General features: G+C 35.7%; 1 protein-coding gene across 3 annotated transcripts in view; it reads left to right on the forward strand.

Annotated features, from left to right (window-relative positions):
• The window catches only part of ATAD2B (ATPase family AAA domain containing 2B), a 153,295-nt gene that overhangs the window by 74,254 nt on the left and 54,411 nt on the right, over nucleotides 1–24,630 (forward strand). For all 3 annotated transcript variants that reach the window (XM_058551717.1, XM_058551719.1, XM_058551718.1), the window contains exons 15-18: nucleotides 3,191–3,281; nucleotides 8,432–8,743; nucleotides 12,106–12,241; nucleotides 24,188–24,374. In XM_058551717.1, the coding sequence (XP_058407700.1) occupies nucleotides 3,191–3,281; nucleotides 8,432–8,743; nucleotides 12,106–12,241; nucleotides 24,188–24,374 (726 nt within the window). The remainder of the gene's footprint in view (nucleotides 1–3,190; nucleotides 3,282–8,431; nucleotides 8,744–12,105; nucleotides 12,242–24,187; nucleotides 24,375–24,630) is intronic.

Below are 24,630 nucleotides of genomic sequence, written 5' to 3' on the forward strand. Positions count from 1 at the left end.
GTAGAGTGCGCACAAATCAGAGATTAACATTAAAAAAGGTTTAGAATAGCACTGTCCATTCAAATTTTCTGTGATGATGGAAGTGTTCTATATTTGCGTTGTCCATTGAGCAATGTCCATTATGGTAGCCACTAGCCACATATGGCTATTGAGCACTTGAAATGTCACTAGTGTGACTAAAGAACAGAATTCTAAATTTTATTTAATTGAAAAATTTAAATAAAATTGTGTTATGTGTGTAGGGGCTTACTATATTGTACAGCATGGATCTGAAACGTAGTTTTCCACATTAATTTTAACTTCTTTGTTTCAAGGGAACTGTACTGTGACACCTAAATCTAAGGTCATTTTTCTTGGCCTGGGTCTGTGGAAAAGGCCTGGACTAGCTGTTAACCTTTTTTCCTTAGATAATATTTAAGGTCATGAGACTAGATGAGATTACCAAGTCCTGTGTCTTAAGGAGCAGTCAGTAAGGTAACAGGAAAACTAGGAGACTGGGATTCTGGAAGCCAAGTGAAGAAAGTGTATCAATCAGGAGAGTGTGATTAACTGTGTCAGATGTTGCTAAATTAAATCAGATGATGACAGACAATTGGCCATTGTATTTAGCATTATGTAGGTCATCTGCGGACCTGATGGGAGCAATTTCAATTAATGGTGGGTACAAAAAAGCTTAACTGGAATATGGTTAGTTTAAGAGAGAATAGAAGGGGAGGAATTGGAGACAGTGAATGAAGGTAAGTTTTTTCAAGAATCTTGTTGTAAAAGGAAGCAAAGACTTGAGGCGATAGATATTGAGGGAATTAAGGACAAGAGAAGTTGTTTTGTTATTTTTAAGATGTGAGAAATACCCAGTAGAGAAGGAAATTTTGGTGATGAAATTGAGAGAATTATCAGAGTGTGTCTTTAATAGGCAAGAGAGGGGATAGGATTTAGTCTATGAGTGGTGAGTATGACTTTAGATAGGAATTGGATAGTTCATCTGTGATAATAAGGAGAAGACAGAATATTGTGAGTACATACGCTGAGAGGTGGACAGATGTGTTGTGGGGTGTCTTTGGAAGTTTTCTTCTGATTGCTTAAGTTTTCTCAGTGAATTAGGAAGCAAGGTCTGAACGAGAAGCTGAGCATGAAGACAGAGAAACTGTGAGTTAGTCTGCTAGGAGATAGGTGTAATGAATGGCCTAGGGAAGGATTAAGGGGAGTAATAAGGGTCCATTTGGTTTATTAACTTAAAGTAATACCAGTCAGTGTCTCATATTAGTCCTCTAGTTTGGGCAGTGGAGTATCATGACTCTTGCTATTTGACCACGTAAAAGTAAAAAAAAAAAGTAAAAGTAAGACTTGGTTCCAAATTTAAATAATTAACTCTTTGTTAGCATAAAATAGCACATATCTTCTTTATGCAGTAATACCTCTTAATTTGTTTTGTTTTTTTCCATCAACACTATGATTATTATAAGTGTTATATGTGTACTTATGAATCCCGAAAAATGAGGGACTTGAATTTGCCTTTGACTCTTTAATAGTAGAGGAAGCTATTTTCTATTAGGCAAAGCCACATGAGTTACTATTCTGTATGCCGTACAGAATAAAGTGCATAATAAATACTTTTTGATTTAAATAATTTCCTCTTCATTCTATTTCTTGCTTTTATGATAAAGGCGACTCATTGATTATATCGAGAAGGAGCAAGGCACTTCAATGTCTTAGAGACCAGACAATAACTTTTGACCTTAGATAATTAATTTCATTTCTCTAGATCTTTGCTTACTTATTTTGTAAAATGAGAGGATAAGAGTAAATCTTTTTTTGAGATATCGTCCAGCTTAAATTTTTTTTGATGTGTTTCTGATCCTCTAAGGGTCTTGTACGAGTGGCACCTGTGCTGCTAATGAAGTCTATATAGATTCTTAATGTCATCTTCTAGAATATATAAGCTCTCAGGATATTTTTTGGGACCTTGATTTTATACTTTTTTAGTATCTGTTCAGGCACATACTTCAAGTTGGGAGAAAATAAGTGTTACATCATTGCTTTATTTTTGGTAGCTGGATGCCTAACTTAGAACTTGGAATTGAAGCAATAGCTATTGATTCCAAATTTTGTCAACTTTTTGAGCACAATTTATCTTAACTAAAAACTACTTTGAAGTTGTTCTTTTAGTTTTGGTGTTGGACCCCAAGTTCCTCATCAAGCCAGTAAGATTATCATCTTGTTTTATAATATGCTTTCTATAGTCTCAATAAGCTCAAGTAGCAGTGTTGAGGGAGCAAGTGTATTGAAGTTTTAGAAAGGGTTGTTCTTCCCCTGAAAGAAATCAAATGTGAAAAAACAAATTCAGTTATGACTCTACATGGTGATAGTATCAGCTGATTATGGATTCTTATACTTCAGTGTTTCTCTTTTACTGTGGAAGAAAAAGAATTTTGTTTAATTTGAAACCAAGATGTTAAAATTTTGATTGTGTTATACAGTCAGATTTAGGTAGAGAATACTGTTTTGAAGAAAAAAAATCAAGGTAAAATTGTTTAAACCTTTGATTTTTCTCAATGAATTCAATTAATATTTACTGAAATTACCTTGTTATGTATTAAATGCCAAAGCATCATCTAACTTAGAGGATAATAGTACTCCTTACATTACTTTACTTATTTGAAAACTTTTTCAACTTAAAACTTTTTTTCAGGTTTTAAATTAGTTGTCATTTAGCTCTTTGTCAGTCATAATACCTTATGTATGTGATAGAACCAAAAGTTCTATGAAATCTGAAGTTTGTTTAAAAGTTATGATTATTATAACACGTTAAAGTTGCTTGTTCATATATTTTCAAATGGTAAAAACGATGTGGAAAAGTGAAATTTTGTTTCTGAATTCTACTCCTACATCAGTCCCTTAGTTGTATGTGCTGCTAGTCAAGTTCCTTCGCCTTTCAGAATATTAAATATCTTAGTTTGTGTGAAACAGAGACAAGATCTCTACTACATATCTTACAGAGTTATTATGAGAATCAGAGTTGATGTTGATGCTAAAGTGTTTAAATTTCTTTTAAAATAAACAGTTGCTTTTATGGGGTATGGTTAGTCCATAAATTTTTTCCAGCTAATACATTTGAGGGGTTGATGATATTTTAATTACTTGTATTTTTCTTCTTAGACAAAGTTTCGTTTATCTGTATTTTTCTTCTTAGGCAAGAAAACACATTTTACAGATCCATACCAGGGACTGGAATCCGAAATTGTCAGATGCTTTTTTAGGTGAATTGGCTGAAAAATGTGTTGGTAAGTGCTATTATTTGAATTCTTTGATTGTCATGGTTTGTTCTGCTCAGCCTCCCTTTCCCTTATGTTTGGAATGTGAACGAGTATAGTTATGTCTTTGTGCAATAGATGGCTCTGCCTTTAAATGTAAAAATTATTTTAAACATTTCACGTGAAGTTTGAACATGTCTAAATTAGAGTTTTAGTTGCCATTAGGTGTTTGATTAACAAAGCTCAGTAATATGCCTTTCATTGAGTGCTGGATTTCCATAATATTACTACATTGTCTCCTTTTAGGAATTGTCCCCTCTCAGAAATTTTACTAAGAAATGTAAGCTTAAACTTGAGAGATAAAGGTCCATGTCAAAGGCAGGACTATGGTCTCTTAGTTTGCAGATTACGTAATGGGCTCATCTTCAGTCCTGTGGTCTAGAAAAAAGTTGAGTGAGAGATGTCTTCAAAGAAAATACTTAATGGCATTTGCTAGTATTTCCCAAAATATAAAATTTTCCAATTTAATGTTAAATTATTCACAGAGTGGAAGCTCTCCCCAGAGAGAATGAACACTACTGTCCTAAAAGGATGTAGTGAGAGTATTTTATGTACATATATGATCATACATAGGAGATGGAATTCAGGGTTTTGGCTCTAATTAGGTCTGAAATAAAATGAATACAGTATTCATTCAATAAGCAATTGAATATACACACAGGTATTTTTCCTTCATTCTTTTTCCATCTTTTGTCTGTTTTCCTCTCATTCTCCCAAAAATATAAGTTAAAAAAATCTCTCTCCATGAACTTTTTAAGCATTATGAAGAAATCCCCAAAATAAGTCCACTAACAATCAACAGTCTACTTGGGAAAACTTTAAAGTTACCAACACCAAAAAGAACTTAGTTAAAAAATCATTGTGATCCACCATCAAATAATTAAAACTTAAATAGAACATTAGTCCATTCAGTTAGCTACATCCGAATTATCCTCTTCATCCACAGGGACCTCCATCTCCGAAGCAGCATCCCTCAGCTTTTGAACCACAAAGACCTCGACATCTTCTGGTGAGGAGAAAACGTAAATCTCTCCAGCACTACTCCAGTTTAAGCTTTGCCTGGTATAAGAGAGCATGCGCCAAACCCATTTCATGTAAATTTGGCTTGACCTTTGCAAAGCCTTGTGCTGCTTTATGGGAGAGGGTGGTATTTGGTACAAAATCCAGTCTTTTCCCTTTTTTAAATTTGACCCCTTTTATTTCCTGCTACTTTTATGATATTGTATTAGAGTATAGATCAGATGGGGAAATCTTTGTAGATTGTTCTGTGAATTTGTCACAGAATGATCCTTAACTGAAATAAGCAGAAGTCTTCAAATAATTTTGGAAAGTCCCTAAAAGATAGGTATTTTACAGTTACTTTCTATTACCATGCCATCTAAAAAATTATACACCCTAATTTAATTCTTCATCCTGAATATTAGAATCATAGTTTCTTTTTTCATTTCCAAAAGCTACTACTTCTCATTTTTCCAAGTGATTTATTTTAGCTTTTAGTCAGTTTCTTAAGTTTAAAAATTTTTTAAACATAATTTCTTATAGGATTGAAAAAATTCTCTTGTGTTTTTTGGGAAAGTGGTTGTGGTGGTTTAGAATCTACTTATACATACACCATTTTCTTCCTGGAGAGTGACATAAAAATCCATTATAATTAAATGACTTCTGTTTTTGATTGTGACATTTATTCCATTTAAGAAACCAGTTCACACTTAAAGAAATCAAATATAGGTCTTCAAACAGGAGTGAAATAGTAATAAATTTTAAATTCATTGTGAACTTATCACTTTATGTACCCCAAACGTGTTTTAACATGTATGGGTTCAGGTCAGTGAAATTTATGCCTCACTAGAGTATGCAGTCTTGATGAACAACTGCAAAGGTAGCAGACCTCTTGTTAGAGGTTATGGATTTGGTAACTTTTACCTTGAGATAAATTCTCTAGTACTGGGAGGTGTTTTCGTGCATAATAGGTGTGATTTTTTAAGTAGTCTTCAAATTTTGGTATCTAGAACATGTATACAAGTAGCAGGAGCTTAAGGTTAATGAGGAGCTCAAACCGAATCATATTTCTCTATTCATTTTCACTAAAAGGGCCAAAACAATGAAAGTGTATCAATGAGGCATCTGTCTTATGGGCCTTTGTTAATGTTTACTGTTTTATTTAAAAATAACTTCATAAAATTTTATTATTAACTTTTTCTAGTCTATAACCTCTTTGAACAGCTTGTATTTTCAGTCTTTCAGACAAATTTTCATCTTAACAGTATTCAAGAGTGCTTTTTTTTTTGGTATCTAGATATTTGTGTTCATCAGAGTATTAGAATGGTAATGGTAGAATTAGTATGGTTATGGAATTCTTATGAAAGAGATGTTGATATTTTCTTTAACATCAACTTTTAACTTTCAAAAGGCTGTTGTATATTTTCAGTATTTCTAGAACGATCATATCAATTTTTCTAAACCAGTACCCTTTTGAGAGTGAGAAAATATGCTGTTAATTATGACAAAACAAGAGGCCTAAACCAGGACATGTGGTCACCCTAAATATAACCTATTTAGCTATGGTTATGACACACTTTTAATTCTGTTTTAGAGTCTAGTAAAGGAAGTATATTATTAATTCAGTAGTTCTCAATTTTTCTGTGTATCAGAATCACTTGCAAAGCTTTCTCAAAATATACATTTATGACATTAAACTACAAGAGATTCTCATTCACTAAGTTTGTTGGGAATCTATTTTTGTTTCAGTTTCATTGTTTATTCAGATGAGTAGTCAACGTTGAGAACCATAGATATAAACCAGTAATTCTTATTTACAAACAAATGTAAAGGAGATAAATCCTATCCTTTATAGTCTATTGGTTATGATAATCCGAAAATTTACTTCTTTAAATGGGATCTATTATTGTTGATAAACTTATAAATTATCTTTAATACATTAATAAAAAATAAACAGTACGTTGCTTTTATGTATGTTATGTCAAACATAAATGTTATGGGCAACATTTACTACGTAAAAATACCTTATAGTGGCTTTTTTCTGTTTTGCATTGTTTCTGAACTTTTTTTCTTTTTTAACTTAGGCTTTTGTACTTAAAAATAGGACCATAGAGTATGTTCAGTAACTGTGCCTGTACTTTTAAAGAAGAAGAGATTTGTGGTTATTTATATTGTTTGAAGAGGGTAGTTTATTCTTTACTTCTTCTGAAATGGATTATTTCATTACCTGTTTATAACTGAGCTGGTGTTCTACAGTAATTTAATATGTATGGCACAGGAAAAGATATTTTTTTTTCAGGTTTACCATTGAGAAATAGAAAATAAAATGAGAGACTAATGATAAATTTGGTTATTCTGAAGAATTAGTTGGGAGATTGATTGCTGTCATGGGGCACTGTTAATGCTTAATCTGCTTATAGTTTTCTAAATTAAATTCTCACAGGTCATATTAAGTTTTCCCCTAACTCTGAATAAATGTTTCTTTAAGAATTTCAATACTTTTCTATGTTTTTTCATAATTTTCTTTGAAATTTTTACTCACAGTGAGTAAGCTGGTTTAATAATAAAAGAATACAGATTTCTTAGAAAAAAGTGAAAAGTTAATAGATGTAATGCATCCACTTGTTTTGGTAGTACATGGTAACCTTTTTTACCTTCCCAAACTAGAAGCTTGGAGTTACTCTTTTCTCTTTTCATTCACTCTTTAACTCAAGAACTGCTTATTGGATATCTACTGAATACCAGGCCAGGCATTGTTCTTGGTATTTGAGATAGATTAGTGAACAGAGCAGACAATATCCCTACTCGCACAGGACTCACGTTCTAGTTGAGCAAGGCAGACAATAAATGTAATAGGTAAATGATAAGGTGGTAAGTGCTGTGGAAGAAAGAGAGCAGAGTTAGGAGGATTTTTCTGTTATTTCTAGGAGTTGATTAACAGGATCACTTGCCCTACTAATAATAGGGGTATAGTTCATTACAGATGTGTGAGTCATTTACAGTTTGATTTATATGTTTTTGTCCCTTAATGTTCTTTTTCTGCCAGTTAGTCAGGGGGGCTGTTTCTTCTCTGCTCATAGTTTTCCTGCCTAATCACCATTTTTATTTCAGTATTTAAGTGTTCCACAAGGTCATTGTGAGGTATAAAAAGATAAATAAACCCGATACCACTCTTTGAAGAGTTTAGGGACTAATGTTCTGTAACTAGTTTGAGTGGTTACCCCTGCTGGCATAACTGATAAAGGTGGCCAAATGCAAGTTTAGTTGCCGATATTGAAAAACAGCATGGCTAGTTTGAGTTTTTCTTCCTTCTTGTGGTAAAGACCTAACAGTTCATGTGTTTTTGTATGTATTTGTTGTTCAAATGAATGAAATTACTTAAAAGCACTGGGGCATGATCTATTGTTTAACTACATAATTAGTTAAATATGGGTAATGGATAATACCCTGTGTCGATATAGCCCTTAGAACTAGATATCAGTCATTTTAAGCTAAATATATACCCCAAAAGGAAGTTAATGTGGAAAATTAATGGATTCTTATTCCCTTTAATACCTTTGGAACTATCAGAGATGATCACAACTTTAAAGTATAATTTTGGGGGTAATTAGATACTAACTTGCTTCTGTGGGTTGCATTCAGAGTTGGTAGTAGAATACCTCTGTTTTTGGAGTTTCTGTTTCTATACTACTTTGTATTACTTTATTATAGCTGTTTGGAAGTTAGTAATATTAGAAAAATGTATAGGTAAGTGTAGTGTCATGAGGACTAAACTAATGATTGGGAATATTGATGAAGGCTTGAGGCAAAACTATTATTATTTTAAAACCTTTCCCGAAGAAAGTTGCACATTATAATCAGTGGTTTTGGCACAAAATACATGACTTGTTTTAATATCATTAGTTTGTGTGTTTAATTAAAATATTTAAAACATTTTAGTTTTTAAACAATTTTATTAAGTGATTTTAAATGGTCAGTTTTCATTTTGCTGATTACATTGCATGTAATTATTCATTTAGTATTGATTATTTCCTTAGATAAAGATGTGTATATTTTCAAAACATAGTTGGTACTTGGAAGAATGAACTTACCTTTGTTATCCTTTTCCTTTTGTGCATTAGGCTACTGTGGAGCTGATATCAAGGCCCTGTGCACTGAAGCTGCCCTGATTGCCCTGCGGAGGCGTTACCCCCAGATCTATGCTAGCAGTCATAAACTGCAGCTAGACGTTTCCTCAATAGTGCTCAATGCCCAGGATTTTTACCATGCAATGCAGAATATTGTGCCTGCTTCCCAGCGTGCTGTCATGTCTTCGGGACATGCGCTGTCCCCCATCATCAGGCCACTGCTGGAAAGAAGCTTCAACAACATCCTAGCAGTCTTGCAAAAAGTGTTTCCTCATGCTGAAATTAGCCAGAGTGACAAGAAAGAAGGTACTGTAAATTAATTTTTCATATTGTTAAAATGAAATAAGTACAGGCATAAATAAATAAATAAATTCTTAGTTTCCTCATAAGGTTATTTATGTGTTACTCTTTTATATTTGCCATGAATATAGAAAATGTATCTGTTTCACTCACCACTTTGTATTCCAAGCCTGGCATATTGCCTAGCATGTGGTAGTTGCCTAGTCAATGTTTATAAAACAAACGAGTGAATGTTCGTTCTGTTTGTTCACTCTTGGGACGTTCTGACTATCTTAATGTAGGAGTGTTACTGTCTTTAGAAAGGTTGACTATAATAATAATGGCTTACATGTGTTTTATTATTATAAAGTCCTTACATAAATTGTCATTTATTAATCCTCATAACAGTCCTGTGGGGTAAATACTCTTATTCTATAAAGGAAGAGACTGGAGACTTAGGAAGATATTTATTTATATAGGGTAAGTTCTCAGTAAGTTTTGGGGGCCTACTCCATCCCAGGGAGCCTGACTCCAGAGCCCATGCTCTTAACTATGTTGCTGTAATGCCCCTCTGGATGCAACTCATCAAATATATTTTGTTATGATTGGCAAGGCACTCTGCAGTGTGCTGTGCTAATTGGATTAGTAAGGGAGTAAATTAGAACCTGGTTGTAGAAGGTCTTGAATTCTAGCCTCAAGATTGTAGTTTGGACCTGAGATAAAAACAGAAAGCTGTTACTCATTTACTGTAACTCATACTGTAACAGCTTTACTGTAACTTTACTGTTACTCATACTGTAACAGCTGTTACAGTATGAGCAATAGCTCATACTGTAAATGTTACTCATTTACAGTAAGGCCCATGGACTTCAAAGAGAAAGTAATGTGGGGCCGGCTCGGTGGCTTGGCGGTTAAGTGCGTGTGCTCCGCTACTGGCGGCCCGGGTTCGGATCCTGGGCGCACACCGATGTACCGCTTCTCCGGCCATGCTGAGGCCTTGTCCCACATACAGCAACTAGAAGGATGTGCAGCTATGACATACAACTATGTACTGGGGCTTTGGGGAAGAAAAAAAAAGGAGGAGGATTGGTAATATATGTTAGCTCAGAACCGGTCTTCCTCAGCAAAAAGAGGAGGATTAGCATGGATGTTAGCTCAGGGCTGATCTCCCTCACGAAAAAAAAAAAAAGAGAAAGTAATGTGTTTTAATTATCTTAATTTCCCCAGTTACCTTGTTTGGCACGTAGTCTGCACTAAATAGAAAATTGTTCAATGGGTTATACTAACATTAAAAATATTATATCGAGGGGCTGGCCCAGTGTCGTGGTGGTTACGTGTGCCCGCTCTGCTTCGGCGACCCGAGGGTCTGCAGGTTCTGATCCCAGGGGCGCACCGACGCACTGCTTGTCAAGCCATGCCTTGGCGGCATCCCATATAAAGTAGAGGAAGATGGGATGTTAGCCTAGGGGCAATCTTCCTCAGCGAAAAAGAGGAGTATTGGCATTGGATGTTAGCTCAGGGCTGATCTTCCTCACACACACACAAAAATTATATATATAGTAAAAATCAATATTCAATGAAGTTTGCTGTCATTATAAATATATTTTTCAGATACTTTATTTTTTAGGGATAGATTTTCATGAAATATCATGTGGATTACTTGATTTCTTAAATTTGTCAAATAGGGAGGGGAAAAAATATTTTATTATATATAAGCCGGGTACTGTGTCATGAATTATACATTTCGTATCTCTGATTTTCATAACTGAGGATATGTATCTTTTCCCCAATTAAAAAAATTTTTAAAACATTTACGTCATCTTTAGGAAATCATAAAAATCTTACCTTCCCTTCTGAGGGATGATGAATGTTCCTTTATTTCCATTTGAGAATTTTTTATGGCATTATTATCTGTCTTTTCTTGTAATTTTTTCCATAATTATGAAGTATGCTTTAGTTCCAGTTTTTCTTCATGTACCAGTGGAGAAGAGAAACCAAATTTTGTTTGTTTTTTTTTTTTTTAGTTATCTAGATATATTATTCTGGTTTGTTTTGGTCTTTAATATTTTTCTTAAACAAGTATCCTTTCCTTGTGTATAAAATTATTGCTCAAAAGGTACTCAATTATTTTTCAGATTAACTTTTACAGTATTAGTTGTACTCAATATTTAGCTTTTAAAAGTCACTGAGGGCCGGCCCCGTGGCTTAGCGGTTAAGTGCGTGCGCTCCGATGCAGGCTGCCCGGGTTCGGATCCCGGGCGCGCACAGATGCACTGCTTCTCCGGCCATGCTGAGGCCGCGTCCCACGTACAGCAACTAGAAGAATGTGCAACTATGACATACAACTATCGCCTGGGGCTTTAGGGGAAAAATTAAAAAAAAAAAAAAATAAAATAAAATAAAAGTCACTGAGATCTATACCTGCCAGCACTATTCAGTGTCTCATTTTAGAAAGCATACCTCTTTTTTTCCTTTGTTTTTTTGAGGGAAGAGTATGATTTCTGTCAATCTTAATTCTCTTCCATACCTCCTACATGTGTAGCATTGCTTTTTATTAAAGGAATTAACACTTTTGTTAGGTATGTGTGAAGTGTAGCTTTAATTCTTCAGGTTGTAGTCCAGGGTAAATTTTAAAGTATTGCACTCAGTAGGGATTTCAGTTCCAGTTAGTCCTTTGAGCAGTAACTTCAGACCCATGTAGAGACTAATGTCACTTGAATGAGTACATTTTTAAGATTCACTTTGTTTCCACTCAATTCTGGGCTCCCATCTTAACTAGATTAGGTTTTCCTTGAAAAGGTATATATGTGTGTGTATGCCTTGTGAAAAAATGAGGGTCAGTTTGTTTCTTGTTGCTTTTGTAAGAACTAGCTGTAACTTGTTACCCTAATAATTAAACCAGATATCTTTTTTTTTAAATTTATTTTATTGAGGTCATATTGGCTTATAACATTGTGTAAATTTCAGGCGTACATCACTATATTTCAGTTTCTGTATAAACCAAATATTTCTGTATAAGCCAGATATCTTACATGAAATGTACTAGTTTCGGTCAAAAATTAACTTAGAGATTTTTGGTAAGTAGGTGGGTATTTTATGCAAGTACAATTTCTTTTCCAGACTTCTTGTGGTTAGTCATGAAGTCTCCCAAATTATATCTTATAACACTTAAGTAGTCCGTCAAGATGACAGAATTACATTAATTCCATTTATAAATTATTTGAAATACTGTCGTTGGTCAATTTGCCTGGTCAATCTGTATTATTTGATAGATAACTTATTAGTTAATGTCACTTGATTTTTAAACCAATTTTCCTTGGTTTTGGTAGGGCACTAATATTAAATGATTTTATAAGCCTCATAATCTTTGTAATTATTTTTCCGAACAGATATAGAAACTCTAATTTTAGATGATAGCGAAGATGAGAATGCTTTATCAATTTTTGAGACCAGTAGTCACTCAGGATCACCAAAGAAACAGTCATCAGCTGCTGCTGTACATAAACCCTACCTTCATTTTACAATGTGAGTAATTTATATCAAATTTCTTTCAGTTTCGAGTGATTTTTTACTTCTTGATGTTTAGTATTTTGGTATATCTTTACTTATGATTGTAACCTTGAGGACTTTGTTTTTCTATTGTTTGGACACAATTCTGCAAAACTTTTACTGTGTATACTTTTTTTTTTTTTGTGAGGAGATCAGCCCTGAGCTAACATCTGCCAATCTTCCTCTTTTTTCGCTGAGGAAGACGGCCCTGGGCCAACATCGGTGCCCATCCTCCTCCACTTTATATGGGACGCCGCCACAGCATGGCTTACCAAGCAGTGCGTCGGTGCGCGCCCGGGACCTGAACCAGCGAACCCCGGGCCGCCGCAGCAGAGCGCGCGCACCCAACCGCTTGCGCCACCGGGCTGGCCCCTACTGTGTATACTTTTTATGCTATATTGGTCAACTATAGATTTTTTTCCAAACTATGTGATTTTTTTTTTTTTTTTAACTGGGGTGGAAAGGAAGGGTTACCTTTAGGAAGTCAGCTCATGTCCCCAATTTTATTGCTTTTTATCTGAACTAAAAAAGACAGAAATGAAATATTTACCATGTTGTAGAATATTTTAGTTTGTAATAAGTTTCAGATGATAATTTAGGGACTCCAAGGGTACTAAAGAGATTTTGAATTAGAAATTGCTCAGTAATTAAATAAATAACTTTTTGATTTTCCAAAACCTCAATTTACGCTTTCCTAATTTACATTTTATGGTTTTTCTATCTACTTTTACCTTGATCTATGTTAAAGCAGCTTTTGCTGTGTACTTTAGTGGGTAAACAATTTTAGTGCTAATGTAATTTTAAATTAAGAGACCAAATAGTTTTCAAATACTAGCAGCATCATCACTTGCATTTACATAATTAGCACGATAGTTAAAGGACTGTGATGCTCCAGTCAGGTGGGTCTAATAGCACTTTTCTTAGAAGAAGCTGGATTGTATGTACTTTTAAGTAATTTTTCTTTAGAGCTATTTTGAAGAAATTTAAGTCTTCAACTTGTGTTGAAGTTTCTCCCATGTAGATTTTGGTAAAATGTTAATTTGATTATTTGCATTGATAACCTTTTCTTGTTTTTCATTTGTTAAAATGTGACTAAATTACTTTCATTTACTCTTTTTTTCTTGATGTGTTCTTTAAAAGCAGTTTTTCTATTAGAAACTTTTTTCCTCTGCTCCAGATCCTTTCTTTTATGCTCTCAGAGAAGTTTTCTTAGACTGTTTCAGTAATTTTACAGAACTGTTTTATTGATGACTAGGGCAAAATCAAATAATCATTTTTTTCTGACTTTCACCTGGCTAGCCTCTGTGTGCGTGTGTGTGTGTGTGCGCGCGTGTGTGTATTTGTTTTGACAATTTTAGTTATTTGCATTTGAAATGTATAGTAACAGGAGCTGAGGAACTATCAAAAGACATATGTTCCAATTTTATAAGATAGCTCTGTTGTCAGTAAAGTGATACAGAAATAGATTTTGATGTTAGAAAACTTCAAGTGCAATTTTGAGTCTGTCTTTTTATTAAGAACGTTCTCTGCCACTGATTTAATGTGTATCGCTGGTGTGGCTCATTTTGTTTAGTTTAGCCTTTCTGAAAGAATTCACTTAATTTTAGTTTCTTTTACATAAGCTTTTCTAGTTCATTGATTTGACTTTGATTTAACAGTCAGAAGGCTGTATCCTAGAATAAGCTTTTTTTTTGTTCTGGAGGTTTAGATAAATTCCATTCACTTACTTTATTCTCCCACCCATTCTGCCAATGTTTATGTGTTTCCTCTATGCCGGGCACTGTATTAGGTGCTGAAAACATAAGCATGAGTAAGATAAATAATATATAAGAATAAGGTATAAGTAGTTCTTACTCTGGGGAAGTTCTTATTATTGGGGGTGACAAACATTGCAATATGGCTGAAGTGCTATGAAAGCAGAATTAAGAAGCTTCCATTGGGAAGTCCAGGAAGGCTTCACGGAAGAAATGGTGGCATTTGCTGTCCTTTTGAGTTAAGAGTTAGCATCTGATGCTCATTACAAACTAGACATGTGGTAGATACATAAAGCTTGGGGTTTTATATATAGCAATATCTACAGGCCTCTCAACAATCATGGCAGTTATGGTATCATCATTTTATAAACGAGGAAACTGAAGCACAAAGAAATTAAGTAAATTGCCCATGATCCTGCTGCTAGCAGGTGGCAGAGCCAGACTCTATACTGTTTGTTTCTTGGGATCATGTTCTTTCTATTCTACTGTGCAGTTTCCAAATTGATTTCTGAACTCAATAGGTAGATAGGGAATTGTATTGCCTTTTTGCATAGATTGGACAATATCCAAGAAGCATACACTTTAGAAAATAGGCCTTTAATAAGGGCTACACATGATTTTTTTGTTGGTTTGGTTTGGTTTGGCTTTTTGTTTGAACCACATGTGTTAACATGCCAAATCAATACAAAAAAGGTGCTAAATAGATAGAAAGCGTGACTTTTATGTTGATTTCCAGTATCATTAGCTTGGGCATTGCTGGTGGGTTTCTGTTTCTAGAAATAATCTCCTAAAACAATTTTGAAACCTTTTTTTTTTAGATTTAAGATGAAATAGAAGTCAAGATATTTAAGGTCTGTCAATCTGGTAGAGAACCCTTATGGTGGAAAATACGTTTTCTTTCTTACTGTATATTACCGTAAGGGGATTAGAAACAGAGCTTTCTGAGGTTTTTCCAAATGAAAATAGCTTTGTTTTTACTGATCAGAAAGATGATATGGTCTGTAGAAAATTGAAGTAATAAAGAAGAGCATAAAAAATAAAATAAAAATTAAAGCCCAAACACCTGAGGGTAGCATTTGCTAAAGGTTTGGTGGCCACTTCCGTATTCTCTCTATGCATACAGACAGACCTATATATTAATTTATATAAATTATATCCTCTTATAGGTTGATAGTGTAACTTGCTTTTTTGTCCATTATCTTGGGAATATTTCATGTCAGTATATGTTTAATGTCATTCTTTTAAAATAGCTTGCATAGTATTTTATTTTTTGGATGTTCCATAATGTAACTTTATTGACAAAAATTGAAGTTTCCAATTTCCCTCTTTTATAAACAGTGCTGTGATAGACATCTTTCTAAGTATACATCTTTACACTATTATCTGAATCAGAGCTCAGGGTAAATTTAAAAAACTGTGGTTACTGTGTCAAAGGGTGTATATATTTAAAAACTTGATACAATAGTCCACCCTTATCCATGGGGAATTCATTCCAAGACCCCCAGTGGATGCCCAAAACCATGGATAGTACCAAATTCTATGTTTTTTCCTCTGCATACGTACATACCTATGATAAAGTTTAATTTACAAATTAGGCACAGTAAGAGATTAACAACAATAACTTCTCTTTGGCATATCTGAATTGCCAGCGTCACTACTCTTGTGCTTTGGGGTCATGTTTAAGTAAAATAAGGATTACTTGAACGCAAGCACTGCGGTGCAATGACAATCCATCTGCTGACTGAGATGACTACTAGGTGGCTGACGGGTGGATAAGTGTATATACAGCATGAGTAAGCTGGACAGAGGGATGATTTACATCTCAAGTGGGATGGAGCAGGATGGTGCAAGATTTCATCACACTACTCAGAATGGCGTGCAATTTAAAACTTAAAAATTGTTTATTTCTGGAATTTTCCATTAAATATTTTCGGACCATGGTTGACTGCAGGTAACTGAAACCGTGGACAGTGAAACTACAGATAAGGGAGGACCACTGTACAAGTTGTTAAATTGCCTTCCAGAAAGGTTGTACCAATTTACATTTTCATCACTAATGTATGAGAATGTTTTTTTCCTATACCCTTGTCAATTCTGAGCACTGTTTGTCTTTTTAAATCTTTACCAACCAGATAGGTGAAAATAATATCTTCTTGTTTGGATCATTCATTTGTTCTTTCATATATTTATTCACTCATTCAAATATTTTGTCAAAGTGCCTATCATGTGCCACATGTTGTCCTAGGTATTTGAAATATGTCAATGAACAAAATAGACTAAGATTCATGCCCTCATTCAGTTTACGTTTTAGATGGAGACAGATAATAAAACAATAAGTGTGTGTAATAGATAGATAAAATGTTAGAAGATAAGTATTATGAAAAAGATTGTAGAGAAGGCTAAGAGATAAGGGAGTCCTTGGGAGTGGGATGAGTTGAAGAATATCCTTGGAAATACGTTTTGGCATATATTTGACATGTTTGCCAAATATAATGTTGGAAAATTGTACTTTTTTCCATGCCCACAATTCACAAGAATACCAGTTTTCCCATTATCTACTCACTAATGATGGGTATTAAAATTAATTTTTAATTTATCAGTCTACTAGATAAAAGATGTTTCTTTTATGTTAATTTTTGTTAATTTTTTCATCTCTGTTAATAACTACCAAATCTTTCTCAAGCCTAGATCGCTCTTGACCTTTACACCCTGTCCAACTGCCTATCTCCCTTTGTTGTGCCCTTCTCTTCCTATGAGTCACCATCCATTCAGTTGTCCCAACTAGAATTGGACATCCTTCTCACCCCCTTCCTCTTTCTTCCCTTCTATATTTAGTCAATGACCAAGTCCAGTTGATTTTCCTTACTAAAAAAGTCTTGTCACAGGCTGTTCCTTCTCAACTCTTCTGACACCACAGTCATGTGCTGCTTAATGACGTTTCTGTCAACGATGAACTGTATACACAACGGTGCCCTTATAAGATTAGTACCGTATAGCATAGGTATGTAGTAGGCTATACCATTTACGTTTGTGCTGAGTACATCCTATAATGTTCTCAGAACAACAGAATTGCTTAACGACGTATTTCTCAGAACATATCTCTTTCATTAAGCGATGCATGACTGTATTCTTTATTCTTGTCTAGACTATCATTAACATCTCAGGCCTGGATTATTATAGCAGACCCGTAACTGATCATCTTTCCTCCTGTTTTGCCTTCTTTCTTTCTTTTTTTTTTTTTTTTTTGTGAGGAAGATCAGCTCTGAGCTAACATCCATGCCAATCCTCTTTTTTTTGCTGAGGAAGACTGGCCCTGGGCTGACATCCGTGCCCATCTTCCTCTACTTTATATGGGATGCCGCCGCAGCATGGCCTGATGAGCGGTGCATCGGTGTGCGCCTGGGATCCAAACCCGGGCGGCCAGCAGCGGAGCGTGTGCACTTAATCGCTACACCACGGGCCGGCCCTTGCCTTGTTTCAAAACCCTTTCTTATACTGTAATACTGAACTAGAGTTATCTTCCAAAAACATACAGAGGCCTACCTCAGAGACATTGTGGGTTGGGTTCCAGACCACTGCAATAAAGTGAGTCACATGGATTTTTTGGTTTCCCAGTACATATAAAAGATATATATATATTGGGGCTGGCCCTGTGGCCTAGTGGTTAAGTTCAGGAGGCCTGGGTTTGGTTCCCAGGCGCAGACCTACACCGCTCGTTGGTGGCCATGCTGTGGTGGTGACCCACATACAAAAGAGAGGAAGATTGGCAACAGATGTTAGCTCAGGGAGCATCTTCCTCAGCAAAAAAAAAAGTTAAATATCTATAGGACTATACTATATTGTAGTCTGTTAAGTGTGCAATAGCATTATGTCTGAAAAAACAATATACATACCTTAATTAAAAAATATGTTATTGCTGAAAAAATGCTAACCATCGTCTGAACCTTCAGCGAGTTGTAATCTTTTTGCTAGTAGAGGGACTTGCCTCGATGTTGATGGCTGCTGACTGATCAGGGTGGTGGTTGCTGAAGACTGGGGTGGCTGTGGCAATTTCTTAAAAGAGACAAAAATAAAGTTTGCTGCATTGATTGACTCTTTCTTTCACGAACAGTTTCTCTGTAGCATGCGATGCTATTTGAGAGCATTTTACCCACAGTAGAACTTCTTTCAAAACTGGAGTTAATCCTCTCAAACCTTGCTGCTTCTTTATCAACTAAGTTTGTATAATATTCCACCTCTTTTGTTGTCATTTCAACAATCTTCACAGCATCTTCACCAGGAATAGGTTCCATCTCAACAAACCACTTCGTTTACTCATCCATAAGAAGCAACTCCGCATCTGTTCAAATTTTATCATGAGATTGCAGCAATTCAGTCATATGTTCAGGCTCCACTTCTAATGCTAATTCTCTTGCTAGTTCCACCATGTCTGCAGTTACTTCCTCCACTGAAGTCTTGAACCCCTCAAAGTCATCCATGAGGGTTGAAATCAACTTCTTCCAAACTCCTGTTAATGTTGATGTTTTGACCTGTTCCCGTGAATCACAAACGTTCTTAATGGCATCTAGAATGGTGAATCCTTTCCAGAAGGTTTTCAATTGACTTTGTCCAGATCCATCAGAGGAATCACTATCTATGGCAGCCATAGCCTTACGAAATGTATTTCTTAAATAATAAGACTTGAAAGTCGAAATTATTCCTTGATGCATAAACTGCAGAATGGATGTTGTGTTAGCAGGCATGAAAAATAACATTAATTTTGTTGTATGTCTCCATCAGAACTCTTGGGTGACCAGGTACATTGTCAGTGAGCAGTAATATCTTGAAAGGAATTTTTTTCTTTCTGAGCAGTAGGTCTCAGCAGTGGGCTTAAAATATTCAGTACACCATGTTGTAAACAGATGTGCTGTCCTCCAGGCTTTGTTGTTCCATTTATAGAACATGGGCAGAGTAGATTTAGCGTAATTTTTAAGGGCCCTGGGATTTTTGGAATGGTAAATGAGCATTGGCTTCAACTTAAAGTTACCAGTTCCATTAGCCCCTAATAAGAGAGTCAGCCTGTCCTTTGATGCTTTGAGCCACGCATTGACTTTTCCTCTCTAGCTATGTGAAAGTCCTAGATGGCATCTTCTTCCAATATTAGGCTGTTTGGTCTACATTGAAAATCTGTTGTTTAGTGTAGCCACTTTCATTAATTATCTTAGCTAGATCTTCTGGATAACTTGATGCAGCTTCTACATCAGCACTTGTTGCTTCACCTTGCGCTTTTATGTTATGGAGATGGCTTCTTTCCTTAAACCTCGTGAACCGACCTCTGCTAACTTCAGACTCTTCTTCTGCAGCTTCCTCACCTCTCTCAGCCTTCATAGAACTGAAAAAAGTTAGGGCCTTGCTCTGGATTAGGCTTTGGCTTAAGGGAATGTTGTGGCTGGGTTGATCTATCCAGACCACTAAAACTTTCTCTATATCAGCAATAAGGCTTTTTCACTTTTTTATCATTCGTGTGTTCACTGGAGTACCACTTTGAATTTCCTTCAAGAACTTTCCCTTTGCATTTCCATCTTGGCTTACTGGTGCAAGAGGCCTAGCTTTTGGTCTGTCTCAGCTTTCAACATGCTTTCCTCACTAAGCTTACTCATTTCTAGCTTTTGGTTTACAGTGAGAGACATATGACTCTTCCTTTCACTTGAACACTTAGAGGCCATTGTAGGGTTATTAATTGGTCTAATTTCAACATTGTTGTGTCTCAGGGAATAGGGAGGCCGGAGGAGAGGGAGAGACGCAGGGGAATGGCTGGTCGGTGCCTCAGTCAGAACACACATTTATGGATTAAGTTCGCTGCCTATATGGGAGCAGTTCGTCATGCCCCAAAACAATTATAATAGTAACATCAAAGATCACTGATCACAGATCACCATAACAAATATAATAATAATGAAAAAGTTTGAAATATTGTGAGAATTACTAAAATGTGACACAAAGACAAGAAATGAGCAAATGCTATTGGAAAAATGGATAGACTTGCTCAGCGCAGGGTTACTACAAACTCTAATTTGTAAAAAGTGTAATATCTATGAAGCATAATAAAGCAAAGCGTAGTAAAATGAAGTATGCCTGTATATGATTATGTCAAAGCTTGCTTAAGCATGTTAATGCTTCTTCATTATCTTCAGTATACATTCCAGACTTTTTTTTTTTTTTAAATAATTTTTATTTATTTATTTATTTTCCCCCCAAAGCCCCAGTAGATAGTTGTATGTCATAGCTGCACATCCTTCTAGTTGCTGTATGTGGGACGCGGCCTCAGCATGGCCGGAGAAGCGGTGCGTTGGTGCGCACCCGGGATCTGAACTCGGGCTGCCAGCAGCGGAGCGCGAGCACTTAACCGCTAAGCCACCGGGCCGGCCCACATTCCAGACTTTGAACATGGCTCACAAAACCCTTTGTCGTCTGATTCTCCTTCCTTCATCCCTAGTACCTATATGCCTACATTGCCCTAAATCCTTAAAAGAAGCTGGCTATATGAAGTATGTTAGTCACCCCAAAGGGCCAAGTGCTTTTTAGTCTCTGGTCCTTTGCACATCCTATTTTTATTTCTTTGAATTCATCCTTTCTGCCTCCAATCTGTTGTGTTTTTGCTTTGGAAACAGGAAAACCTTCTGAGTCTCTTATTTTGGTCTCTCATAGCACTCTGTACTTAAGCAGTACCACTTATTAATTACACTGAATTATTGTAATTTGTATGTTTTCTTTTTCCATTAAATACCATTCAGTTATTAGCTCTATGATAACAGTGGTATTGTTAGAGACCTAGGGGTGAGGCTTTCAGCGTAGGCAGCTGTTAAATGAATGAACATTTTAAAAAACATTATCTTTCTATTTTCTTTTTGAATTGACTATGTCCTTTGCCCAGGAAGATGTCTTTTGTTAAAACAGTATGCATATAAGCTCTTTATACATTAAGAACCATTCCTGATAATGGCAAATTCTTTGTTTCATTTGGTTGGTTGCCATTTGGTTCAGATTGTAATTTTTGAGTTATAAAAGGTCTTAGATTTTTATCTAAATTAGAAATATATGAGTCTTTCAATTTTTGCTTACTTTGTTTCTCTGTTAGAATTAATTTTGTTTATTCTGTGAAATGAGGATTTGAATTCTCTGTATTTTTAAAAAAGATTTATTATTTATTTATTTATTTAAAATGTTCTCTTGCTTCTTTTTTTCTTTCTTTTTTTTTTTTTTTTTTGTGAGGGATATCAGCCCTGAGCTAACATCCATGCTAATCCTTCTCTTTTTGCTGAGGAAGATTGGCTCTGAGCTAACATCTATTGCCAATCCTCCTCCTTTTTTTTCCTTCCCCAAAGCCCCAGTAGATAGTTGTATGTCATAGTTGCACATCCTTCTAGTTGCTGTATGTGGGACGCAGCCTCAGCATTGCCAGAAAAGCAGTGCGTCGGCGTGCGCCTGGGATCCGAACCCAGGGCCGCCAGTAGCAGAGCTTGCGCACTTAACCGCTAAGCCACCGGGCCGGCCCAAACAAGATTTATTTTATATTCCATCTCTGTTCCATTATTTTTAATGCTTATTATCTTATATAAAATTCTTTCATTTACTGTAACCTGTTTCCTGGGCTGCCTATTATATTCCACTGATCTGTGGGGTTTTTTGTTCGTTTGTTTTGGTGTATTCTACATTCTATTCCATTATTCTATTCTGTAATAAGTTTCAATATAAAGTAGGGCACATCTTAACATAGTGGTTCAGAATGTGGGCTTTGCAATTATATTGACCTGAATGAAAATTTGAACTCTGTCACCAACCAGGTGTTCAGTCTTAAACCTGACCTCTCTGAGTCTTGGTTTCTTCATTTGTTTAATAAGAGGAAACTATATATTTCATAGAATTGTTAAGAAAATTACACAAGAACTCTGTATGAAGTGCTTGTTACTGAGACAGGTGTACATGTTCTCAGATCGGAGCTAACACAGTTTTCCAAAATTTTCTTGGTGTTCTTACTTGATTATTCTTTCAGATAGCGTTGCGAATAAGTTTTAAATCACCCTCCTACTCCAAATTCTTTTGGGAGTTTGATTTGAATTTTTAAATGTATAAAATAAAATCCTATAAACTGTATAAATACAGTTAACTGTAAATGCGTTAGGAAGGATTGACATCTTTATATTCAGGCTTGTGATATGTTCTGTATATCACACTTTTAAAAGTTTCACACTTTTCTTGCTAAGTTATTTAATATTCTTTTATCGTTTGTATTTTTGCAGTCATGAATAGGATCTTCTTTTCTTCTTTACGTTGGTTATTGATAGTATTTAGGAAATCTTTTGATTTTTTAATTTGCATCTTCTATCTTGTTACTTTACTGGGAGATTCTGACAATTGTTAGTTGATTTTCTTGGATTTTCTATTGCATAATCGTATTCCTTATAAATAAAAGTATTTTCCTGGGGGCTGGCCTGGTGGCATGGTGGTGAAGTTCGTGCACTCCGCTTTGGTGGCTTAGGGCTTGCACGTTCGGATCCCTGGCACGGGCCTTCGCACCACTCGTCAAGCCATGCTGTGGTGGCGTCTCATATATAAAATAGAGGAAGATGGGCATAGATGTTAGCCCACGGCCAATCTTCCTCAGCAAAAAGAGGAAGATTGGCAATGGATGTTAGCTCATGGCCAATCTCCCTCATCAAAAAAAAAAGTGTTTTCCTTATTTCTTTCCATTAGTTCCATTTTTTGTTTGCTTTGTTCTTCCTGCATTGCTTAGAATTTTCTGCATTATCTATAGAGATAGTAGATAAACTTGTTTCATTTATCATTTTAATGATGCTGTAGAATCTTGAGAATACTGGTTGAGTTTGGTTTAATATATTTTCCTAAATTTGCCTTCTTTAATGTAGGGCTTTAGATGTCATGTATTAGGACAAGAAGAGTTAGTTTTTATTGGCCCAGGAACAAAATTTGCTGCCACTGGAAAAATCTTAAATTTTTTTTTCTATTTTAAAAATTGTGGTAAAATATACATGAAATTTACCATTTTAACCTTTTTTCTTTTTTTTTTTTTTTTGGTGAGAAAGATTGTCCTTGAGCTAACATCTGTGCCAGTCTTCCTCTATTTTTTTTTTTTTTCTTGTGAGGAGGACTAGCCCTGAGCTAACATCCGATGCCAATCCTCCCCTTTTTTCTTGAGGAAGAGTGGCCCTGGGCTAACATCCGTGCCCATCTTCCTCTACTTTATATGGGACGCCGCCACAGCATGGCTTGACAAGCAGTGCGTCGGTGCGCGCCCGGGATCCGAACCTGCGAACCCCAGACCGCCACAGCGGAGCGCATGCACTTAACTGCTTGCGCCACTGGGCCGGCCCCTTCCTCTATTTTTTATATGTGGGATGCTGCCACAGCATGGCTTGATGAGCCGTACATAGGTCCACACCCAGGATCCGAACCTGCGAACCCTGGGCCACCAAAGCAGAGTGTGCGAACTTAACCATTATGGCACCAGGCCAGCCCCATTTTAACCGTTTCTTAAAAGAAGTCCTACATTTGGGATATTCTTCAAATGTACTTCTTTGTTGGAGAAGGGGGATTATTATCATTTGACCTTGGCTATAATAGCAAAATGACACTTAGTGTCTGAAGCATTTTCCACGTTAGTTAGTATATGTGCCATGATAGGATGAATACGCAGGTATTTTTATTTTCTTTTCAAATGGATTTTTATTTTTTTTATTATTTTTTAAAATTTTATTTATTTTTCCCCCAGAGCCCCAGTCGATAGTTGTATGTTATAGCTGCACACCCTTCTAGTTGCTGTATGTGGGACGCGGCCTCAGCATGGCTGGAGAAGCGGTGCATCGGTGTGCGCCCGGGATCCGAACCCGGGCCGGCAGCAGCAGAGCGTGCGCACTTAACTGCCAAGCCATGGGGCTGGCCCATCAAATGGATTTTTATATTTTTACATTTTGGTTATGGTCAGAGAGATCAAAATTTAAAAACTGTAATTAATGTAAAAACGATTCACTGTACTTTTTAAAAAATAAGAAAGATAAGACAGTTCTGTTAATTTGGAGTTCTTCTGGTGTAAATATTTTGCCTAATAGGTCATATTGGTCTTTAGAGTGTGCAGTTTTGAAATAATTATTATGTCTCACATGTATTGCAGGTCACCATATCATCAGCCAACCTCTTACAGGCCAAGATTGTTATTGTCTGGAGAACGAGGCTCAGGTCAAACTTCTCACCTTGCTCCAGCTCTTTTGCACACTCTAGAAAAATTCTCTGTGCACAGACTAGATCTCCCAGCACTTTATTCGGTTAGTGCCAAAACACCTGAAGAATCATGTGCGCAGGTAGGTTTGTACCATATTAGAGTACTTCCAACTTTCTTATTGATTATATCTCAGTAGTGTTTATAGATAAAATTTTTTCAGAAACAGTAGTATGAGTATACTTTTTGTTGGTTGTTCATTAACATTCTAATATTAAGGCAAAGGATCCTTTTGATGTGTAATATTGTTTAAAGTGAGCTCATTGTTTTTCCCATGATAACTTCCTTCTTTTCTGAAATTTTAGTATCCTGTTTCTTGTATTAAAGTTTCATTAAAT

Source organism: Diceros bicornis, chromosome 12 (genome assembly GCF_020826845.1).
Source record: "Diceros bicornis minor isolate mBicDic1 chromosome 12, mDicBic1.mat.cur, whole genome shotgun sequence".
In the NCBI taxonomy this organism is placed as follows: Eukaryota; Metazoa; Chordata; class Mammalia; order Perissodactyla; family Rhinocerotidae; genus Diceros; species Diceros bicornis.